At 41.1% G+C, this 18,043-nt stretch overlaps 1 protein-coding gene across 2 annotated transcripts in view; it reads left to right on the plus strand.

Annotated features, from left to right (window-relative positions):
- The first annotated feature begins 397 nt into the window (after window positions 1-397).
- The window catches only part of Pcca (propionyl-CoA carboxylase subunit alpha), a 360,840-nt gene continuing 343,194 nt past the window's right edge, over window positions 398-18,043 (plus strand). For both annotated transcript variants that reach the window (XM_076871993.1, XM_076871994.1), the window contains exon 1: window positions 398-550. In XM_076871993.1, the coding sequence (XP_076728108.1) occupies window positions 446-550 (105 nt within the window). In that variant the 5' untranslated portion in view covers window positions 398-445. The remainder of the gene's footprint in view (window positions 551-18,043) is intronic.

Consider the following 18,043-nt stretch of genomic DNA (forward strand, 5'->3'; position numbering starts at 1 on the left):
GCTCGGCAAGTTGCGCTATCAGTTTGGGCACAAGCCTGGAGTTTAGGACCCTGGGATTCCAGGGTGACTCAAAGACCTAACCGGCCCGACCGAGCGCCGCTGGCGAAGCTGAGCGGGCACAGTTTGCAGTCGCTACAGGCGAGCCGCCGCTACCCGCGCGCGCCCGGGGTCTCTCTCCCGGGGGTCGGCTCGGGCGCGCGGCCTCCCGCTAGGCTCGCGGCGGGAGACGCGCCGGCAGCCGGCTCCCGGAGGGTCCTAGAACGCTCCTCTCGCGGCGTGGCTCCCGGCCCGGGCGGTTAGAGCAGACCCCCTCCCAGCCCTCCCCTGGCGACTAGGGGTGGGGCTTCGGACTTCTGGCTCGTGATTGGCCGGGGCTCGGACGCTCCCCTTCCGCCCCCTTCCGCGGGGTGAGAGGTCAGCTGAGCTCTGATCGCCGGGGGCGACAATGGCGGGGCTCTTGGTAGGGACAGTCGCGCTGGTCGCGGCCGGACGACGGGGGCGGCGGCCCCCTCATCAGCTGATGCGGAGCGCGGCGCTGTGGACCCTGAAGGTGAGACTCGGTGGGGCTTCTGCGGCCTGGGCTCCCAGCCGGCCTCTCTCCTGGGGGCCGGTGTCCTGGGCCAGACGTGTCCTCCCCGGACCTGGGTTCCCGGCTGTCTGCGCCCCTCGCTCCTCATCCATCCCCGAGTTCGCCGTGGAGCCGGATCGGGAGGCATTCCTCGTAGCAGGGATCTCCCCAGGGTCCCGAGGACAGAGGCCTACGGAAGCGGGCGGCTGTGCATTTTCTGCTCTCCTAGGCGGTTGCTGGCCGTAGGGCAGTGAAGTACCTGCACAGCCTGTGGACAGACTCCAGTGCCTCTAGGGTACTGGCTTCGTGTTATGCTTTCCAGGACGTGTTTTTAAGAGTCCCTGCCCCCTTTGAGAGTTGTTACGAATGGCTGCTCAAGTTAGGATTGTGAGTTTATCCAAACTTTTAAAGTAATATATGATAGGATTGCTAAATAGATTTCAGGTTTGAGTTGACAGCCTGCCCAAATTGTAGGGCATCACACTGGTACCGTATGTGGAAAAAGTCTGTGCATTTCTTTCTTTCTTTCTTTTTTGCTGTGTAGTAGCTTGGTTTGAAACATATTTCAGCATTGTTCACCCTATGGTGTTACCGTGGCAATTCATCTACAGGTTGGCGTGTTGACCTGTGCTGCTTGATTCTTGATTCTTTCCGCCTTTCACTTGGAGTCTTTGGTAACTCTGGGCTTAGTGTATGTAATAAAACCCTATTAAGTCATTTGAACCAATTCTTTAAGATGAAGGCCCCTGAAAACCATTTGTCCGCAGGTTTTGTGTGCTTGTTAAACGTTTTTTTTTTTCCTCCACCGGGGGTTGAACTCAGGAGCTCTTAGTCACTGAGCCACATCCCCAGCCCTATTCAGTATTTTATTTAGAGACGTGGTCTGAGTTGCTTAGTTCCTGGCTACTGCAAGGCTGGCTTTGAACTCTTCCTCCTCTCTCAGCCTCGGGAGCCGCTGGGATTACAGGTGTGCGCCAACGTGCCTGGCCATTTTTTTTTTTTTAAATGAAAAATCCTTAAAAAAATTACTACATAATTTGATTTATAGTTATTGAAATTTAGATTTGGAAGACACTTCAGAACCTTGGACAGTATGATTCCAAGGCCTGGCTTTTCTGATTACAAATTGTCTCTTATTTGAATGATAGTCTCACTGTGTGGTACATTCACAAAGTTTGAATGCTTAGGTTCTCTATATTCTTCAAAACCTATGATTCATTTCTAATCCATAAACAGGGGAAAAAATGTTTTAGGCTTGTCTGAGTGCTTTAGAATTGCCTCAGGAAAATCTTTGAAACATGTTGATACATTTCTGACAGATCATTTGGGAAAATTTTTTTCCATGACTATTACAGAAACCGGTGTAATCAGATGTTTATAGACATTTGTGTATCTACGTATCTACTATTTGGATTTCTTCCTGGTCTTAGGAGGTTTAGAACAGAGGTAAAAGCTGTGATAGCCTCTTTCTAAATAAGGTGGAAAATTGGTGACATTTTTGATAAATAGTGAAGGAAAAGGAGTTATTCCAAAACTTTTTGTTGTTGTTGTTTGTTTTTAAATGTGGGTGAGTCAGGAAATAGGAATGAAAAGGGGATTTGGGAAGAAAATTTTTTTTTTTTTTTTTTAAATATAGAAACATAGTGTTTCATCTTCAGTATTTGTTGTTACAATCCTGTAAGAATTATGTTGAGGTGCTGGGAAGACAAGAGAATCAGTGGCTGGTTTTTGGGTCAATGATTGGAGGCAAAAGTTACAGCTGGAACATGAGCCCTGAGGCATACAGTGGGTAAATAATATTTAATTGAGTAAACACTCCATCTTACAACACTAAATCAGGATTTGGAAGAAGGAGGAAGAGGTAATAGAATTTTGAGGAATGGGTTGAGAGGAGGTAGAGCTATTAAATGAGGGAAGAACTTTTTTTTTTTTGTTTCTGTTTTTTAAAAAATATTTATTTTTTAGTTGCAGTTGGATGCAATATCTTTATTTTATTTTTAAGTGGGTCTGGCGTGTGCTAGGGGAGCCACAATCCCAGCCCTGAGGGAAGAACTTTTTTAAGAAATTGGATTTATTTGTTTTAATTAGGTATATATGTCAGCAGAATGCAGTTTGATTCATTGTACAGAATTACAGCACGACTTTTCATTTCTCTGGTTGTACATGATGTAGCATCACACCATACGTCCAGTCATACATGTACTTAGAGTAACGATGTCCATGTCATTCCACCGTCTTTCCTGCCCCTATGCCCCCTTCCTACCCCTCCCTTCCTTTGCCCTACAAGTTCCTCTATTCTTCCATGGCCTTCCCTCCCAACCCCCATTATGGATCAGCATCAACTTATTGGAGAAAACATTTGGCCTTTGGTTTTTTGGGATTGGCTTATTTTGCTTAGCATGATATTCTCCAATTCCATCCATTTACCTACAAATGCCATAATTTTATCTCTCTTAATGCTGAGTATTATTCCGTTGTGTATATATACCACAGTTTCTTTATCCATTCATCAATTGAAGGGCATCTTGGTTGCTTTCACAGTTTAGCTATTGTGAATTGAGCTGCTATAAACATTGATATGGTGGATTTACATTTTGAAAATGTAAAATGGCTTAATGTGAGTGTGTGGGGTGGGGAAGATGGATGCAGGGAGACAAGTCATGAGGCTGTTGGAGAAGTTCAAGTTAGAGATCATGGTAACCTGTGCTAGGGTATAGCACTGGAGGTGGTGAGAACTTTGGTAAGAACTGGTCAGATGTGGGATGTATTTTGAAGCTACAGTAGTAGATGAGATAGCACTACACATTGCTTTGAACTCCTCATGCATAGGAGTGGGGGCAGACCTGAATGGACTAATCAATAGCACTGGCACTGGTACTTTTCCAAGTCCTGTTTAGCATAAAGTTTGACCAATAGCGTTAGTACTTTTCCAAGACCAGATTTATATAATTTTTAACCAATAGCTATATAAACCTCTAGACTAATGCACTTAAAGCAAGCCCTACTTGGTCCCTTCTTGCCCTGCAGAAAGCTCTGTTTCTTTTCTTCTCACTTGAATAAATCCTACTCCTTTCACTCTTGCCTTCTGTTTATTGTCCATGGATTTCATTCTGCAAATTTCTAAGACAAGAACCTGGAAAGAAATTGGCAGTGAGCTACTGGGGTCTTCTGCAAATTTGAAGGGCATAGCCTGCAATTCAGAGCCTCAACTCCCCAATTGATAGTAGTGGAGAAGAATCCGGGTTTGCAGGCTGCCACCCCAGAGCTTATGCCAGCAGTCATTCCCTGATGTGAATAGCTGGTAACATTGAAATGGGCTTTCTTGGCTGCACAGGCCTGCAACTTACCAAACCCACCTGCTAGCAGAAGTGGAGAATCTAGTTTCATCTCAAACTTCAGTTTTAGTAGCACTTGCTTTGGGGTTAGGAGGGAGATATCTGGGAAGAGAAAAACCAAGAATGACTCTTCAAAGACACAGAGGGCACATGTTATATAATTTCACTAGGTGTCAAGGCCTAGGAAGAGAGAGGATAGGAATGAGTGTTAAGATTTTCTTTCTGGGGTGATGAAGAATGTTGTGGAATGGATAGAGATGATGGTTTTACACCTTGTGAATATATTAAAAAGCACTGAATTGTATACTTTAAAAGGGTAATTTCTATGGTATGTAAATTATATCACAATAAATAAGAATGACTCAGTCAATTTCCTGAGATCCTGGGTTTGATAATATCTTAGAGATAGGAAGGCTGATGCTTGGGAAAGAGGGAAGATCAAAATAATAGTTATGGCCAGTGGGGCACACCTATAATCCCAGCTACTTGGGAGACTGAGGTAGGAGGATCCCAAGTTCTAGGCCAGCTGGGCAATTTAGCTAGACTTTGTCCCAAAGTTAAAAATAAAAAGGGCTGGGGATGTAGCTTGGTGATAGAGTACTCCTGGCTTCAGTTCCCAGTATCGTACATACATACACAAAGACTATAGTTTATATTAAAATAATTGTTTTGAAGCACTTTACAGATTTAATGCAATTCCAATCAAAATCCCAATGACATTCCTCATAGAAATAGAAAAAGCAGTCATGAAATTCATCTGGGAAAATAAGAGATCCAGAATTGCTAAAGCAATCCTTAGCAAGAAGAGTGAAGCAGGTGGCATCACTATACCAGACCTTAACTATACTACAGAGCAATAGTAACAAAAACAGTATAGTATTGGCACCAAAATAGACTGGTTGACCAATGGTACAGAATAGAGGACACAGAGACAAACCCACATAAATACAGTTATCTCGTATTAGACAAAGGAGCCAAAAAAACATACATTGGAGAAAGGATAGCCTCTTCAACAAATGGTGTTGAGAAAACTGGAAATCCATATGCAACAAAATGAAATTAAGCCCCATTCTCTCACCATGCACAAAACTTAAGTCAAAGTGGATCAAGGACCTAGGAATTAAACCAGAAACCCTGCCCTAATAGAAGAAAATGTAGGCCCAAATCTTCATCATGTTCGATTAGGCCCGATTTCCTTAATAAGACTCTTATAGCACAAGAAATAAAATCAAGAATCAATAAATGGGATGGACTCAAACTAAAAAGCTTCTTTTCAGCAAAAGAAACAATCAGTGAGATGAAGAGAGAGCCTATAGAATGGGAGCAGATTTTTATCAAACACATAGAGTACTAGTCTCTAAGATGTATACAGAACTCAAAACTCTAACACCAAAAAAATAAATAACCCAATCAATAAATGGGCCAAGGAACTGAACAGATACTTCTCAGAAGATGATGTACAATCACTCAACAAATATGTGAAAAAATGTTCAACATCTCTAGCAATTAGAGAAATGCAAATCAGTGAGAATGGCATCTATTAAGAATGCAAACAACAATAAGTGTTGGTGAGAATGTGGGGAGAAAGGCACACTCATACATTGCTGATGGGACTGCAAATTGATGCAACCACTATGGAAAGCAGAATGGAGATTGCTTGGAAAACTTGGAATGGAAACCCCATTTAACCCAGCTGTCCCACTTCTCGGTTCATACCCAAAGCACTTAAAAACAGCATACTATAGAAATGCAGCCACATCAGTGTTTATAGCAGCACAATTCACAATAGCTAAATTGTGGAACCAACCTGGATGCTCTTCAGTAGATGAATGGATAATGAAACTGTGAGATAAATATATACACATATATATATTTAATGGAATATTACTCAACATTAAAAGAGAATAAAAATCATAGCATTGCAGGTCAATACATGGAGTTGGATAATATTATGCTAAGTGAGGTAAGCCAATCCCCCAAAACAAAATGCTGAATGTTTTCTCTGATATGAGGATGCTGATCCATAATGGGGGTTGGTGGGGAGCATGGGAGGAATGGAGGAACTTTAGATAGGGTAAAGGGAAGGGAGAGGAAGGGAGAGGGCAGGTGGTAGGAAAGATGACGGAATGAGATGGACATCATTACCCCAAGTTCATATATGAAGAAGTGAATGGTGTGATTCCACTTTGTGTATAACCAGAGACATGAAAAATTGTGCTCTATATGTGTACTATGAATTGAAATGCATTCTGCTATTATATATAACAAATTAAATAAATAAATTTAAAATAATAATTGTTTGGATTGCATTTATGAAACACAGAGAGTTATATTTTTCCTATTTGTTGTATGTCTGATCACATAATTGGTGCAGAACAGGGCAAATGGTGAGAACCCAACATTCTCAGGTTGATGGAGGATTTGGGGTTGTTGAAAATGAAAACTGGGGCTGGGGATTTGGCTCAAGCGGTAGCGCGCTCACCTGGAATGCGTGCGGCCCGGGTTCGATCCTCAGCACCACATACAAACAAAAGATGTTGTGTGCGCCGAAAACTAAAAAATAAATAAATATTAAAAAAAAAAAAAAAGAAAATGAAAACTGATCTGGGGAGGTGAGGTGGTCAGGTACCTGGCTTTTGTGAAGGTGGCCTCAAGAGGAGTGAAGGGGGTGGGAAGCTAAGCCAGGAGGGCTTCCCAGCTGGAGACCACTGTTCTGTTGCAGGGGTGCTCTAGGGCCCAGGTTCTGAAAGCATTGTATCCCAGCCAGCAGCACCAGCACCAGAACTTCTTAGAAATGCCCCTTCTTTAGCCCCATTGAAGACCCACAGAATCAGAAGATCTAGGGTGGAACCCAGCAATCTGTTTCCCAAGCCCTCCAGGTGATTCTAGTTTAAAAAAATACTGTATAAGGCGAGCTGCACATGTAACTAGATTTCTTCTAGCATTCATATTGAAAAGTCAAAAGAGATAAAATTAATAGTACATTAACTTAACATATTCAGATTTTTATTTCAACATGTAAAAATTTACATATGAGGTCTTTTACATTTTTTTTTTTTCAGTGTCAAAGGAAAACAAATACAGAACTTTAAAGATATGAATTGGTAGCTGGTTGCAGTGGCACACGCCTATAATCCCAGCAGCTTGCGAGGCTGAGGCAGGAGCATCTTGAGCTCAAATCCAGCATCAGCATCTTAGGACAGCCCTATGCAACTTAGTGAGAACCTGTCTCAAAATAAAACATAAGGATTGGGGTTGTGGCCCACTGGTAAAGCACTTGCCTAGCATGTGTGAGGCACTGGGTTCGATTCTCAGCACCGCATATAAATAAATGAATAAAATAAAGGTTCATCAACATTTAAAAAGAAAAAAAAAAAAATATATATATATATATATATATATATATATATATATATATATATATATATATATATAAAAACATAAAAAGGGTTGGGATGTGGGTTAGTGGTAAAGTGCCCCTGGGTTAAATCCCCAGCACCCCACCCCAAATAAATAAAAATAATAAATAAATACATAAATAAATAAAATAAAAAAAATAAAGATTTTAATTGGTTTTATTTTCCATTCTAGAACTGGGCAACACTTCATGCCATAAAATAAAAAAAAAGTGTTTGAAGGAACTGAGGAGAGGAAGTTGGTTTTAGAGAAAGAAAAGGGGTGGAGAAAGAACAAGCAGGAATGAAAAAGAAATTGGTCATTTCAAAGTTGTAAGGCATAGATAGGGAGAAAGAACAATGGAAAATGACTAATCAGTTAACATCAGGTTACTTCAGGTCCTTTTTTTTTTTTTTTTTTTTTGAGAAAGGATTAATTCCAGAGACTTATCGTGTCAATTAAAACTGGCCTATTTGTGAAACTCAACTGTTCTCTCTCTAATGCTGATCTCTGTAAAGATCGGATAAACAGCTTAGTTGAGTGCATACCTTTGGCATGAGTGTCTCTTTTAGTCTGCTCCATGGGGCCTAGTGTAGGAACTTAGTCCAGAACAATGGCCTCTGAGTTTTTTCTTTTCTTTTTTTTGGTATTGGAGATTGACTCCAAGGGGGCTTAACCACTGAGCAACATCCCTGGGTCCCATTTTTTTTTAAATGTTTTTTTAGTTGTAGATGGACACGATACCTTTATTTAATTTATTTATTTTTATGTGGTGCTGAGGATCGAACCCAGGACTTCCCACATGTAAGGGGAGCGCTCAGCCACTGAGTCACAACCCCAGCCTTTTTTTTTTTTTTTTTTTTTTTGAGACAGAGTTGATTAGGACCTTGCTAAATTGATGAGGCTGGCCTGGAACTTGAGGTCCTCCTGCCTCAGCCTCCTGAATTGCTTGGATTACAGGTATGTACAACCATGTCTGGCTAACCTGTGGTTTTCATTTAACACCTACAAAATCTGGTGTGGTATTTACTCTTATAGCTCATTTGAATTTGGACTATTTGGAGTTAGTCCCATTTCAAGTGCTTAGGAGCCACAAGTGGCCAGTGACTGCCAAATTGTAGTTCTAGAGCACAGATTGTGCTCTGGAGTTGGTTCCACCTTGGAGTGAAGGCACTGACTTTTTGAACCCTGTGCTGGTTCTTTGCTGTAGGCTGGGAGAGGGTTTTCAGTCTTGATGGAGAACTCCTATGTAGTAGAGGAAAATGGTCTTAGTCAGGGAGCAGTGTGAGCTCTTCGTCCTCAACACAGCAGCAGGGAGATGCCATACTACTATGTGAGGGGTCTGCATGGGCAGCCACAGTGTCTGCTAGGAGGAGTGGCCAGGCTAGGAGGCAGAGCCTGGACAGTCTTGGGATTTGACCGTCCTAAAGGTGGTGTTCCCTATGGCTTTGGCAGCCAGTGAAGACCAGTCAACATCGGTTTAAAAGACAAACTCTACTGTAGTGACAACCTCACTTCCTCCTGTATCTTTAGAGGGCATTCCCTTAGAAGGTTGCTGGGAGCCATCAGCCAAGTAGGTATGACAATTTCCTTGCCAGTGTACCCCCATGTTTCTTTAGTGGAAGGACTCGTGGAAATAGGACATTTTGCAGCGACATTGCATGTAAGGTGACCTTGCTCAAGGACCAGGGCGGATCCGAGTTTAGGGCGTTGCCGGTTTAGGAAGATTATTCCTACCAGGAATAGGGCATATCCTGCTGCCTGAGTTCCTCTTGAGTTCTTAGGGTCAGACAATATATTTGGGAGACAGAAGCCCAGTGGGTGTGGATTTGGGCAGAGAACGTGGATTTCCCCAGAATGTGTTTGTAGAAGGCCCGGTGTGAGATCGGGAATAAAGAATTGCTGTTTGAATCTACAAAGCTGTGAGTGACTCGTGATTTGTGCCCAGCCAGACTGCGGCATCTGGTGGCTCATATGCGGAACGCCTGAAGCTTGGGGGTAAGTGAAATTGCTCGCCCCTGAGGGAAGGCGAGAGAACGGGTGAGCATTTCAAAAAACAATGTGTTCTTCTTTTGACTTATTTTGTTTTTCTTTCAAGCTGCCTATCCCTAGAAATTTCTCAGGCAAACTGGAAAAAATGGTTGACTAAAGGTTTGAAGTTTGTTGGCCCTGAGGAAGAGAAAACTGATACAACGATTTTTTATTCCGTTTTTGTTTCATTCAGTTTCGTTTTTGTTTTGTGTTATCTTATTGGGTTGCATTATCTTTATAGTAGATTAAAACAGACTGAAAAGATGTTAAGTAAATTGTTAGAGGTTCAGAACATGGAGAAAGACATTTTAGATCAAGCAAAAGAGAAGGTTTCTCGAGCTAGTCAGACAGAGGAAGAAAATTTAAAGGAAAAGGGGTTGTTAGGAAAAAGGCCACAACAGGAGGCTGTTACTAACTCCATTTTATCACAAGAGGGCGTAATTCAACCCACAGCCCCACCAATAGAGACAGCTGAGTGGCCCTCAAACCCCGTAGTTGATAATTGGGATCCTGAGACAGGACCTCAAAGATTAGCATGCCCTGTACTTGAACAGGTAGGAGGGCAGCGAATTCACCGTGCTTTAGATTTTAAAACAGTGAAGCAGTTGAAGGAGGCTGTAACAACCTATGGTCCCCAAGCTCCCTTCACGGTAAGCATGGTCGAGTCCATTACTAACTTGGACATGACGCCAGCAGATTGGGCTAGCATGTGTAAATCTGTGCTAAATGGAGGACAATATGTGTTATGGAAGGTTGCCAATGAGGAATTTTGCGCGGAGACAGCTAGGCGAAATGCAGCAGCCGGTTACCCTCAAAGAAATCTAGAAATGTTGTTAGGAAAAGGGCCTTATGAGGGTCAGCGGCAACAAATTGAACATGATCCTGCTATATATGCACAAATTGCTGCAGATGCAGTTAGGGCATGGAAGACTTTACAAGGACATGGAGATTTACAAGGTCAGCTATCTAAGGTAATACAGAGAGCTAGTGAACCTTATGCTGACTTTGTAGATAGGCTAATTCAAACGGCTGCCAAAATTTTTGGGGATACGGAACAAGCAATGCCCTTAATAAAACAACTGGCTTATGACCAAGCAAATCGTTGCTGCAGAGAGGTTATTAGACCATGGAGACATGAAGATTTAAACACATATATTAAATTATGTAGAGATATTAATGAACAAGGGCAAGTCTTGGCAGCTGCAGTACAACAGGCTTTAGATGCCAGGCCAAAAACATGCTATGATTGTGAACAAACAGGACATTTTAAAAGGAGTTGCCCCATAGGAGGAGGGTTTAACAAAACTAGGTATCAAAGAAATAGAATACCGGGTATTTGCCCACGATGCCGTAGAGGGAGACATTGGGCTAATGAATGCCGTTCTCAAACCACCATAGAGGGTACTCCCTTATCAAAAAATGGACAAGGACCAGGTATTTACCCACGATATCGTGGAGAAAGGCATCAGGCTCCATTGCCAAAAAACGGACAAGGGGGCCCAATGCTCCGGGGCCCACAACCACAAATATACGGGGCAGTGGAGGAACCCAGCAACACCATCAGGGTAGTGCCCAGGACACATTGTTCATTAAATCCCTCATCAGACAAACCCGAGGGAGCGCAGGGTTGGACATCTGCGCCTCTGCCAGAGCAGTACTAACTCCAGAGATGGGAGTTCAAATCATTCCCACAGGAATAAAAGGACCTCTTCCCCAAGGGACAGTAGGCTTATTATTGGGACGTAGTTCATCTACATTAAAAGGACTTATGATAAGTCCTGGGGTAATTGATCCCGATTATGTAGGTGAAATAAAAATTATAGCTAGTTCTCCAAGAGGTATATCAGTAATTTCACCTGGAGATAAAATAGCACAGTTGTTAATAATACCCAGCCTACATAATAAATTTCCTAGTCATAGTGTAGAAAGAGGTTTCAGGGGATTAGGCTCCACAGGTGTAGATTGGACTATGTTGTCTTTAAATTTAGATTCTCGCCCAATGCTAAAACTAAATATTCAAGGACACGATTTTAATGGGCTACTGGACACAGGTGCTGACCTTAGCATCATATCTAGTCAGGAATGGCCAAAACATTGGCCATTACAACAAGCCACTCAAACAAACGCTTTGAGGCCTAGGAGTGGCGACTAATCCCCATAGAAGTGCAATGGTATTAGATTGGAAGGATCCTGAAGGATGTGAAGGAACTATACAGCCATATGTATTGGATCATCTTCCTATAAATTTATGGGGACGAGATGGCCTAGATCAATTAGGTTTGACATTAACAAATAACATCAATCCTAATGCGCCCACTACTAGGGCTAGACAAGGTTTTAGGAAAAAAAAAAGATTAGGAAAACAAGGACAAGGTATAGCAGCACCAATTCAAATAGATCAAGGAACAGACAGACATGGGTTGGATTTTCAGAAAGGGCCACTGAGACAATCAAAATTACTTGGAAATCAGAAAGACCAGTGTGGGTTCCTCAGTGGCCCCTGACTAAAGAAAAGATACAAGTAGCCCATGATCTGGTCAAACAACAATTAACGGAAGGACATATACAACCTTCCATATCTCCCCATAATACTCCCAGTTTTGTCATCAAAAAGAAATCTGGTAAATGGAGATTATTGCAAGATTTAAGAGCCACTAATAATGAGATGGTTATTATGGGACCTGCTCAATCAGGGATTCCTCAATTGTCTGCTTTGCCAAAAATCTGGCATGTTTTAGCTATAGATATTAAAGATTGTTTTTTTTTCAATTCCAGTTCATCCCGAGGATAGTCCACGTTTTGCATTTACTATCCCTGCATTAAATCATGAAGGTCCTGATCAGAGATATGAATGGAAAGTACTCCCTCAAGGGATGGCTAACAGTCCAACTATGTGTCAAATATATGTTAACAAAGCAATCCAGCCACTTAGAAATCAAAATCCTGAACTACAAATATTTCACTATATGGATGATGTATTATTGGCACATAAAGATAAAAACATATTGCTGGAATGTTATGCCACACTTACAAACTTATTAAAAAATTATAATCTAGAGATAGCAATAGATAAAGTACAATTAAATTTTCCAATTAATTATTTAGGAGTTCTATTATCCTCAACCATGGTCCGTCCACCAAAAATTCAAATACGAGTAGATCAACTCAAATCACTTAATGACTTTCAAAAGTTATTGGGAGACATAAATTGGATAAGGCCTTATCTAGGCATACCAACAGGAGAGATGGGACCTTTATTTGATATTCTAAAAGGTCCATCAGATCCAAACTCACCTCGCATGTTAACTCCTAAAGCAAGAAAGGCATTGAAAATTATTGAAACATATATGGAAAATATACATTTGGATAGAATTGATATAAGTTTGCCTTTATTATTTATTATACTACCAACAAAAAATATTCCTACAGGAGTGTTTTGGCAAGAAGGTCCATTATTGTGGATACATTTATCTTATTCTCCTAACACTATTCTTACTAGGTATCCTGAGGCTGTAGGACAATTAATTCTCAAAGGAATAAAAGCAGCGAAGGGAGTGTTTGGAATTTCTCCCAATAAAATTATTACTCCATATACTATGGATCAAATTGATGAGTTAGCTAATGAGTTAAATACTTGGGCAATAATCATGTGTAAATCTAATGTTTCATTTGATAATCACTTACCATCTAATCCTTTGTTGTCTTTTTGGTCTAAGCATCCTGTAGTTTTTCCAAAAATGACAAGAAAAACCCCTATCATGAATGCTCCAAATATATTCACTGATGGGTCAAATAATGGTACAGCAGTAGTCGTTACCCCTGATCAAACTTTTACATTTTTAGTACCCAAACAATCAGCTCAAAAGGTAGAGCTTAATGCAGTTTTACAAGCCTTTTTGATGTTTAAAGATTCTGTATTTAATTTATTTTCTGATAGTCAGTATGTAGTTAATGCTATAGTATCTCTTGAAGATGCTGGTAGGATTTCCCCTTCCTCTACTGTTTTCTCTTTGTTTTCCACTATACAAAGTCTAATCTGGGACAGAAAAGATCCATTCTTTATAGGACATATTAGGGCACATACAGGATTGCCTGGAGCCCTTAGTTTGGGCAATGATTTAGCAGATAAAACTACACATGACATACATATTTTCTCTACACTAGAAGAAGCTACGAATTTTCACAAAAAATTCCATGTTAATGCTAATACTTTACAAAAGCGTTTTAAAATAACTAAGGAACAAGCCAGACATATAATAAAACAATGTCAAAATTGTGTGGCCTTTTTACCACAAGTTAATCTTGGAGTCAATCCTAGAGGACTGATACGTAACCATATTTGGCAGATGGACATCACACACTTGCCAGAATTTGGAAAATTAAAGTATTTACATGTTACAATTGATACCTCTTCCGGATTTTTGATGGGCTCCCTTCATGCCGGAGAAAAAACTAAAGACGTTATAGCTTATTGCTTACAAAATTTTGCCACTGTGGGCGTTCCTAAACAGTTAAAAACTGATAATAGTCCTGGTTATACTTCTACCTCTTTTAAACAATTTTGCTCATCATTTGGTATTACTCATATAACAGGAATCCCATACAATCCACAGGGACAAGGCATAGTTGAAAGAGCTCATCAAACTATTAAAACGTACTTATTAAAGCAAAAAGAGGGAATTGGAAAGGGTTATATAGCCCCCAATGATAAACTTAAAATAACGCTTTTTACTCTAAACTTTTAAAATTTGGATTCATCAGGACTTAGTGCTGCGGAAAGGCATATGTATCCAAAAAATGTACATAAGCCTAAAGTTCTTTGGAAAGATATTCTAACAGGACAATGGAAAGGTCCTGATCCAGTGATTGTCTGGAGTCGGGGCTCTGTTTGTGTTTTTCCACAGGGAGAACAGCAACCGATTTGGATTCCAGAGAGACTAACTAAAACGATTTCTACAGATCGAAAAGAAGATGTTTTGACTCAAATCCATAACAGCTGATATCCAGAACTCCAGCTTGGCCATTCTTACATCTGTGACAGTGATTAACCAGGATGCTTTTTTCAATATCTATTTTATTATTGCATTTTTTCCACATCATAAGGTTCTATTTTTATTTTTTGAAGTTAACAGATCTGTTTGTTTACTTTCACCTTTCCTTTTCATTATATTTAATAATTCTTTTCAGGATAATGTCTCTTTAGCATCATTGCCAGAATTCCTATCTTCATCCCAGTGCCAGTGAAGACAAAGATAGCTATCACAGTAAACTGTATAAACTGATGCATCAATGAATATAACTCAACAAGCAATGCTCAATCAAGGAGTCAACTTACTTTGGGAGGAAAACGGACTTTGGGAGGAGACGGACATATTGATAGATTCCTCCGCTTTGAACTGCTTGCAGAACTTGCCTGGACTATGTAACTATCGTTTGGTGCAACGAATTGTGGTAATGCTGGCATATCTTTGCTGATGGTGTCACCAGTGATACAATTTTTATTTCCTTGCCAGCGCACCCCATGTTAATTGTGGTAGTGCTGGCATATCTTTGCTGATGGTGTCACCAGTGATGCAATTTTTCCAAAGGAGCTGTCAATTGGCTTGGTGTCGTGGCATTTCTGTATCCTCCTCCCTTCTGCTACTGATGGTCTAAAATTTGGGGGCCAATGGCTATATGCTGGACCGGTAGTCAGTGATGGGTATGATCCAATTGCAGTGGTATCAACCTAAGACAGGAGGCTGACGCCTAAAGGTCAGTTTTCCAATGACGGGTAAGAACCATATGTTGAATTGGACAACCTACCAGGCACGGTCCTTAAGCCACATTAACCTCACTCCCCCACTGGCACCAAGGCCAAATTTGGGGGCCAACAGAGGTGAGGCAAAGAACCTCACCCCCCCCAACTGGTGCATAGACCTATCCACAAGTATGGTTGTATGCTGGACCGGTAGTCAGTGACGGGTATGATCCAGTTGCAGTGGTATCAATCTAAGACAGGAGGCTGATGCCTAAAGGTCAGTTTTCCGATGACGGGTAAGAACCATATGTTGGATTGGACAACCTACCAGGCACGGTCCTTAAGCCACATTACTTGTTGTTTAATTAATCAGAAGGGGGGAGATGCGGGGAGCCATCAGCCAAGTAGGTATGACAATTTCCTTGCCAGCGTACCCCCATGTTTCTTTAGTGGAAGGACTCGTGGAAATAGGACATTTTGCAGCGACATTGCATGTAAGGTGACCTTGCTCAAGGACCAGGGCGGATCCGAGTTTAGGGCGTTGCCGGTTTAGGAAGATTATTCCTACCGGGAATAGGGCATATCCTACTGCCTGAGTTCCTCTTGAGTTCTTAGGGTCAGACAATATATTTGGGAGACAGAAGCCCAGTGGGTGTGGATTTGGGCAGAGAACGTGGATTTCCCCAGAACGTGTTTATAGAAGGCCCGTGTGAGATCGGGAATAAAGAATTGCTGTTTGAATCTACAAAGCTGTGAGTGGCTCGTGATTTGTGCCCAGCTAGACTGCGGCAGAAGGTCCCTTTGGTCTGTTAAAATGCTGAAATCAATATTCAACCGATGGTTCTGAGCATGGAAGCCAGGACCTTCCTTCACCTGGAAGCTTAGAGCTGCAGTGTTAGCTTGTGGTCACCTTGGTAAGGGCATCTTATGGCTCCATTAACTTGCAGTTTTGAGGACAGGTTCCTTCTTGGAATTGACGTGTCCATAGAATTGTTTTAGTATCATTCACCTGAAGGCCACTGTGGCTATGTCAAGAGCTATAGTAGTTTGGGTTTGGGCAGAACTAATGCTTCAATTGTTCTTTAAGATAACTGCAAGTGGATTTACCAGTTTTGCCTGTGATATGGCCACGTGTTGAATGTGGGACATCCTGGGCCCAGATGCTGTTTTATCATATCAAAGAATGTATGTTTCCCTGCTTGCAGTGACTAGAAGACATGGATCCATTTTGTCTAAAAGTTGTACCATTTCTCTCATCTTTTGGTTAACAGTTATTGAATGATGACTATAACACACATGCACCTGTGCTAGGCATTTTATACATTCTTATTTAGTCCTCATAATGGCATTAAGATCTAGAAAAGTGCTATTACTATCCCCATTTGCAAATGGGTGAATTTTCCTGTATACCTAAGAAGTGCCAGAATCAAGATTCTAATTCAGATTAGAATTTGAGTCTAGGCCAGAGTTTTTTTTGTTTTTTTTTAATTTTAATTTTTTAGTTGTAGGTGGACACACAATATCTTTATTTCATTTCTATGTGGTGCTGAGGATAGGACGAGAATGCTAGGCGAGCATTCTACCACTAAGCCACCACCCAGTCCTAGGCCAGAGTTCTTTTTTTTTTTTTTTTTATTATTATTAAAGAAAGAGTGAGAGAGAGGGAGAGAGAGAGAGAATTTTAATATTTATTCTTTAGTATTTGGCGGATACAACATCTTTTTCTGTATGTGGTGCTGAGGATCGAACCCCGGGCCACATGTATACCAGACGAGCGCGCTACCGCTTGAGCCACATCCCCAGCCCAGGCCAGAGTTCTTGATGACTCCTTTCTGTTAATGGTAACTCACCAATGGCTGTGATATAATTTTAAGAAAGAAGGGGAAGGCTGACTACTCTTGTTTGGTTTTTGTGTATGTCTTACCTTCCTACACTGCCCTCCCCCACTTTGTTTGTAAAAAAACTCATTTGATCCTCTTAACAGCCTTTCTTGTGAAACAGGTGGAGGCTGGGGCCCAGAGGAGTGATTTGCTGCTTGTCTCTCAGTTGTGAAACTGTGGAACTGAGCCAGCCCAGGTCTTGAGATGGGGGTCTTGCCACTTTCATTGCCATCCTGTTAGCAGGCCTTTCTCTACTAAGTGTGGAAAATACAGAAAGTTGTCCAAGGCAGGAATCCTTGGCAGTATGTTTTTGGGAGAACAGTTTCCACACCTTGGCATTTCTCCTCTGACAGGCTTACAGGTTGTTATAAACAGAGTTGATTTAAGTTTTTTTCTCAGAATTTTGTTGCTAGAAATTAAATGAATTTTGGACTGGGCTTGTAACCAGTTTCTTACATACTTAACAAAAACAACAAATGTTTAAAATTCTGTGTAGAGGTCCGGATCAACAGATTTTTACTAACTTGTTCCTTGCATTTTAAAAATAAAATTTTATGTTCTGGTTTTACCAGAATTATCTAATTTTTGACCCATCATCTTTTTCTTCTCCTTGCCTTTCACTGGAGATTGAACCCATGGGCTTTCTACCTCCCAGCTACATCTCTAGCCAGCTATCTATCTATCTATCTATCTATCTATCTATTTATTTAGAGATAGGGTCTTGCTAAGTTGCTGAGGCTGGCCTCAAACTTGTATGGATTCTCCTTTTTAAACTTCCATTAAGATTAGCCTGGAGTAAACAAAAGAAAGAGCATTTATGGGGCTGACTCTAGGTAGTTCTGACTCTGGTGAGGGCTCAAACTCTTGCTAATCAGAAGCATCCATTCCTTTTAAAACTTTGGGCCACATAATTGCAAATTCATGTGTACATGGCTATATACTTCCTTTTTTGATAATGGCAGCAAAATGTGTTGTGTATTAGATCTTCAGAATCAAATATTTTCAAATAATAATAAAAAGATTCCAAAAACATTTTTGCTCAATTAGGGATACTGGAACATCGTCTTCTGTGTTTTGGCCAGGTATGACTTGG

Source organism: Callospermophilus lateralis, chromosome 12 (genome assembly GCF_048772815.1).
Source record: "Callospermophilus lateralis isolate mCalLat2 chromosome 12, mCalLat2.hap1, whole genome shotgun sequence".
Taxonomy (NCBI): Eukaryota; Metazoa; Chordata; class Mammalia; order Rodentia; family Sciuridae; genus Callospermophilus; species Callospermophilus lateralis.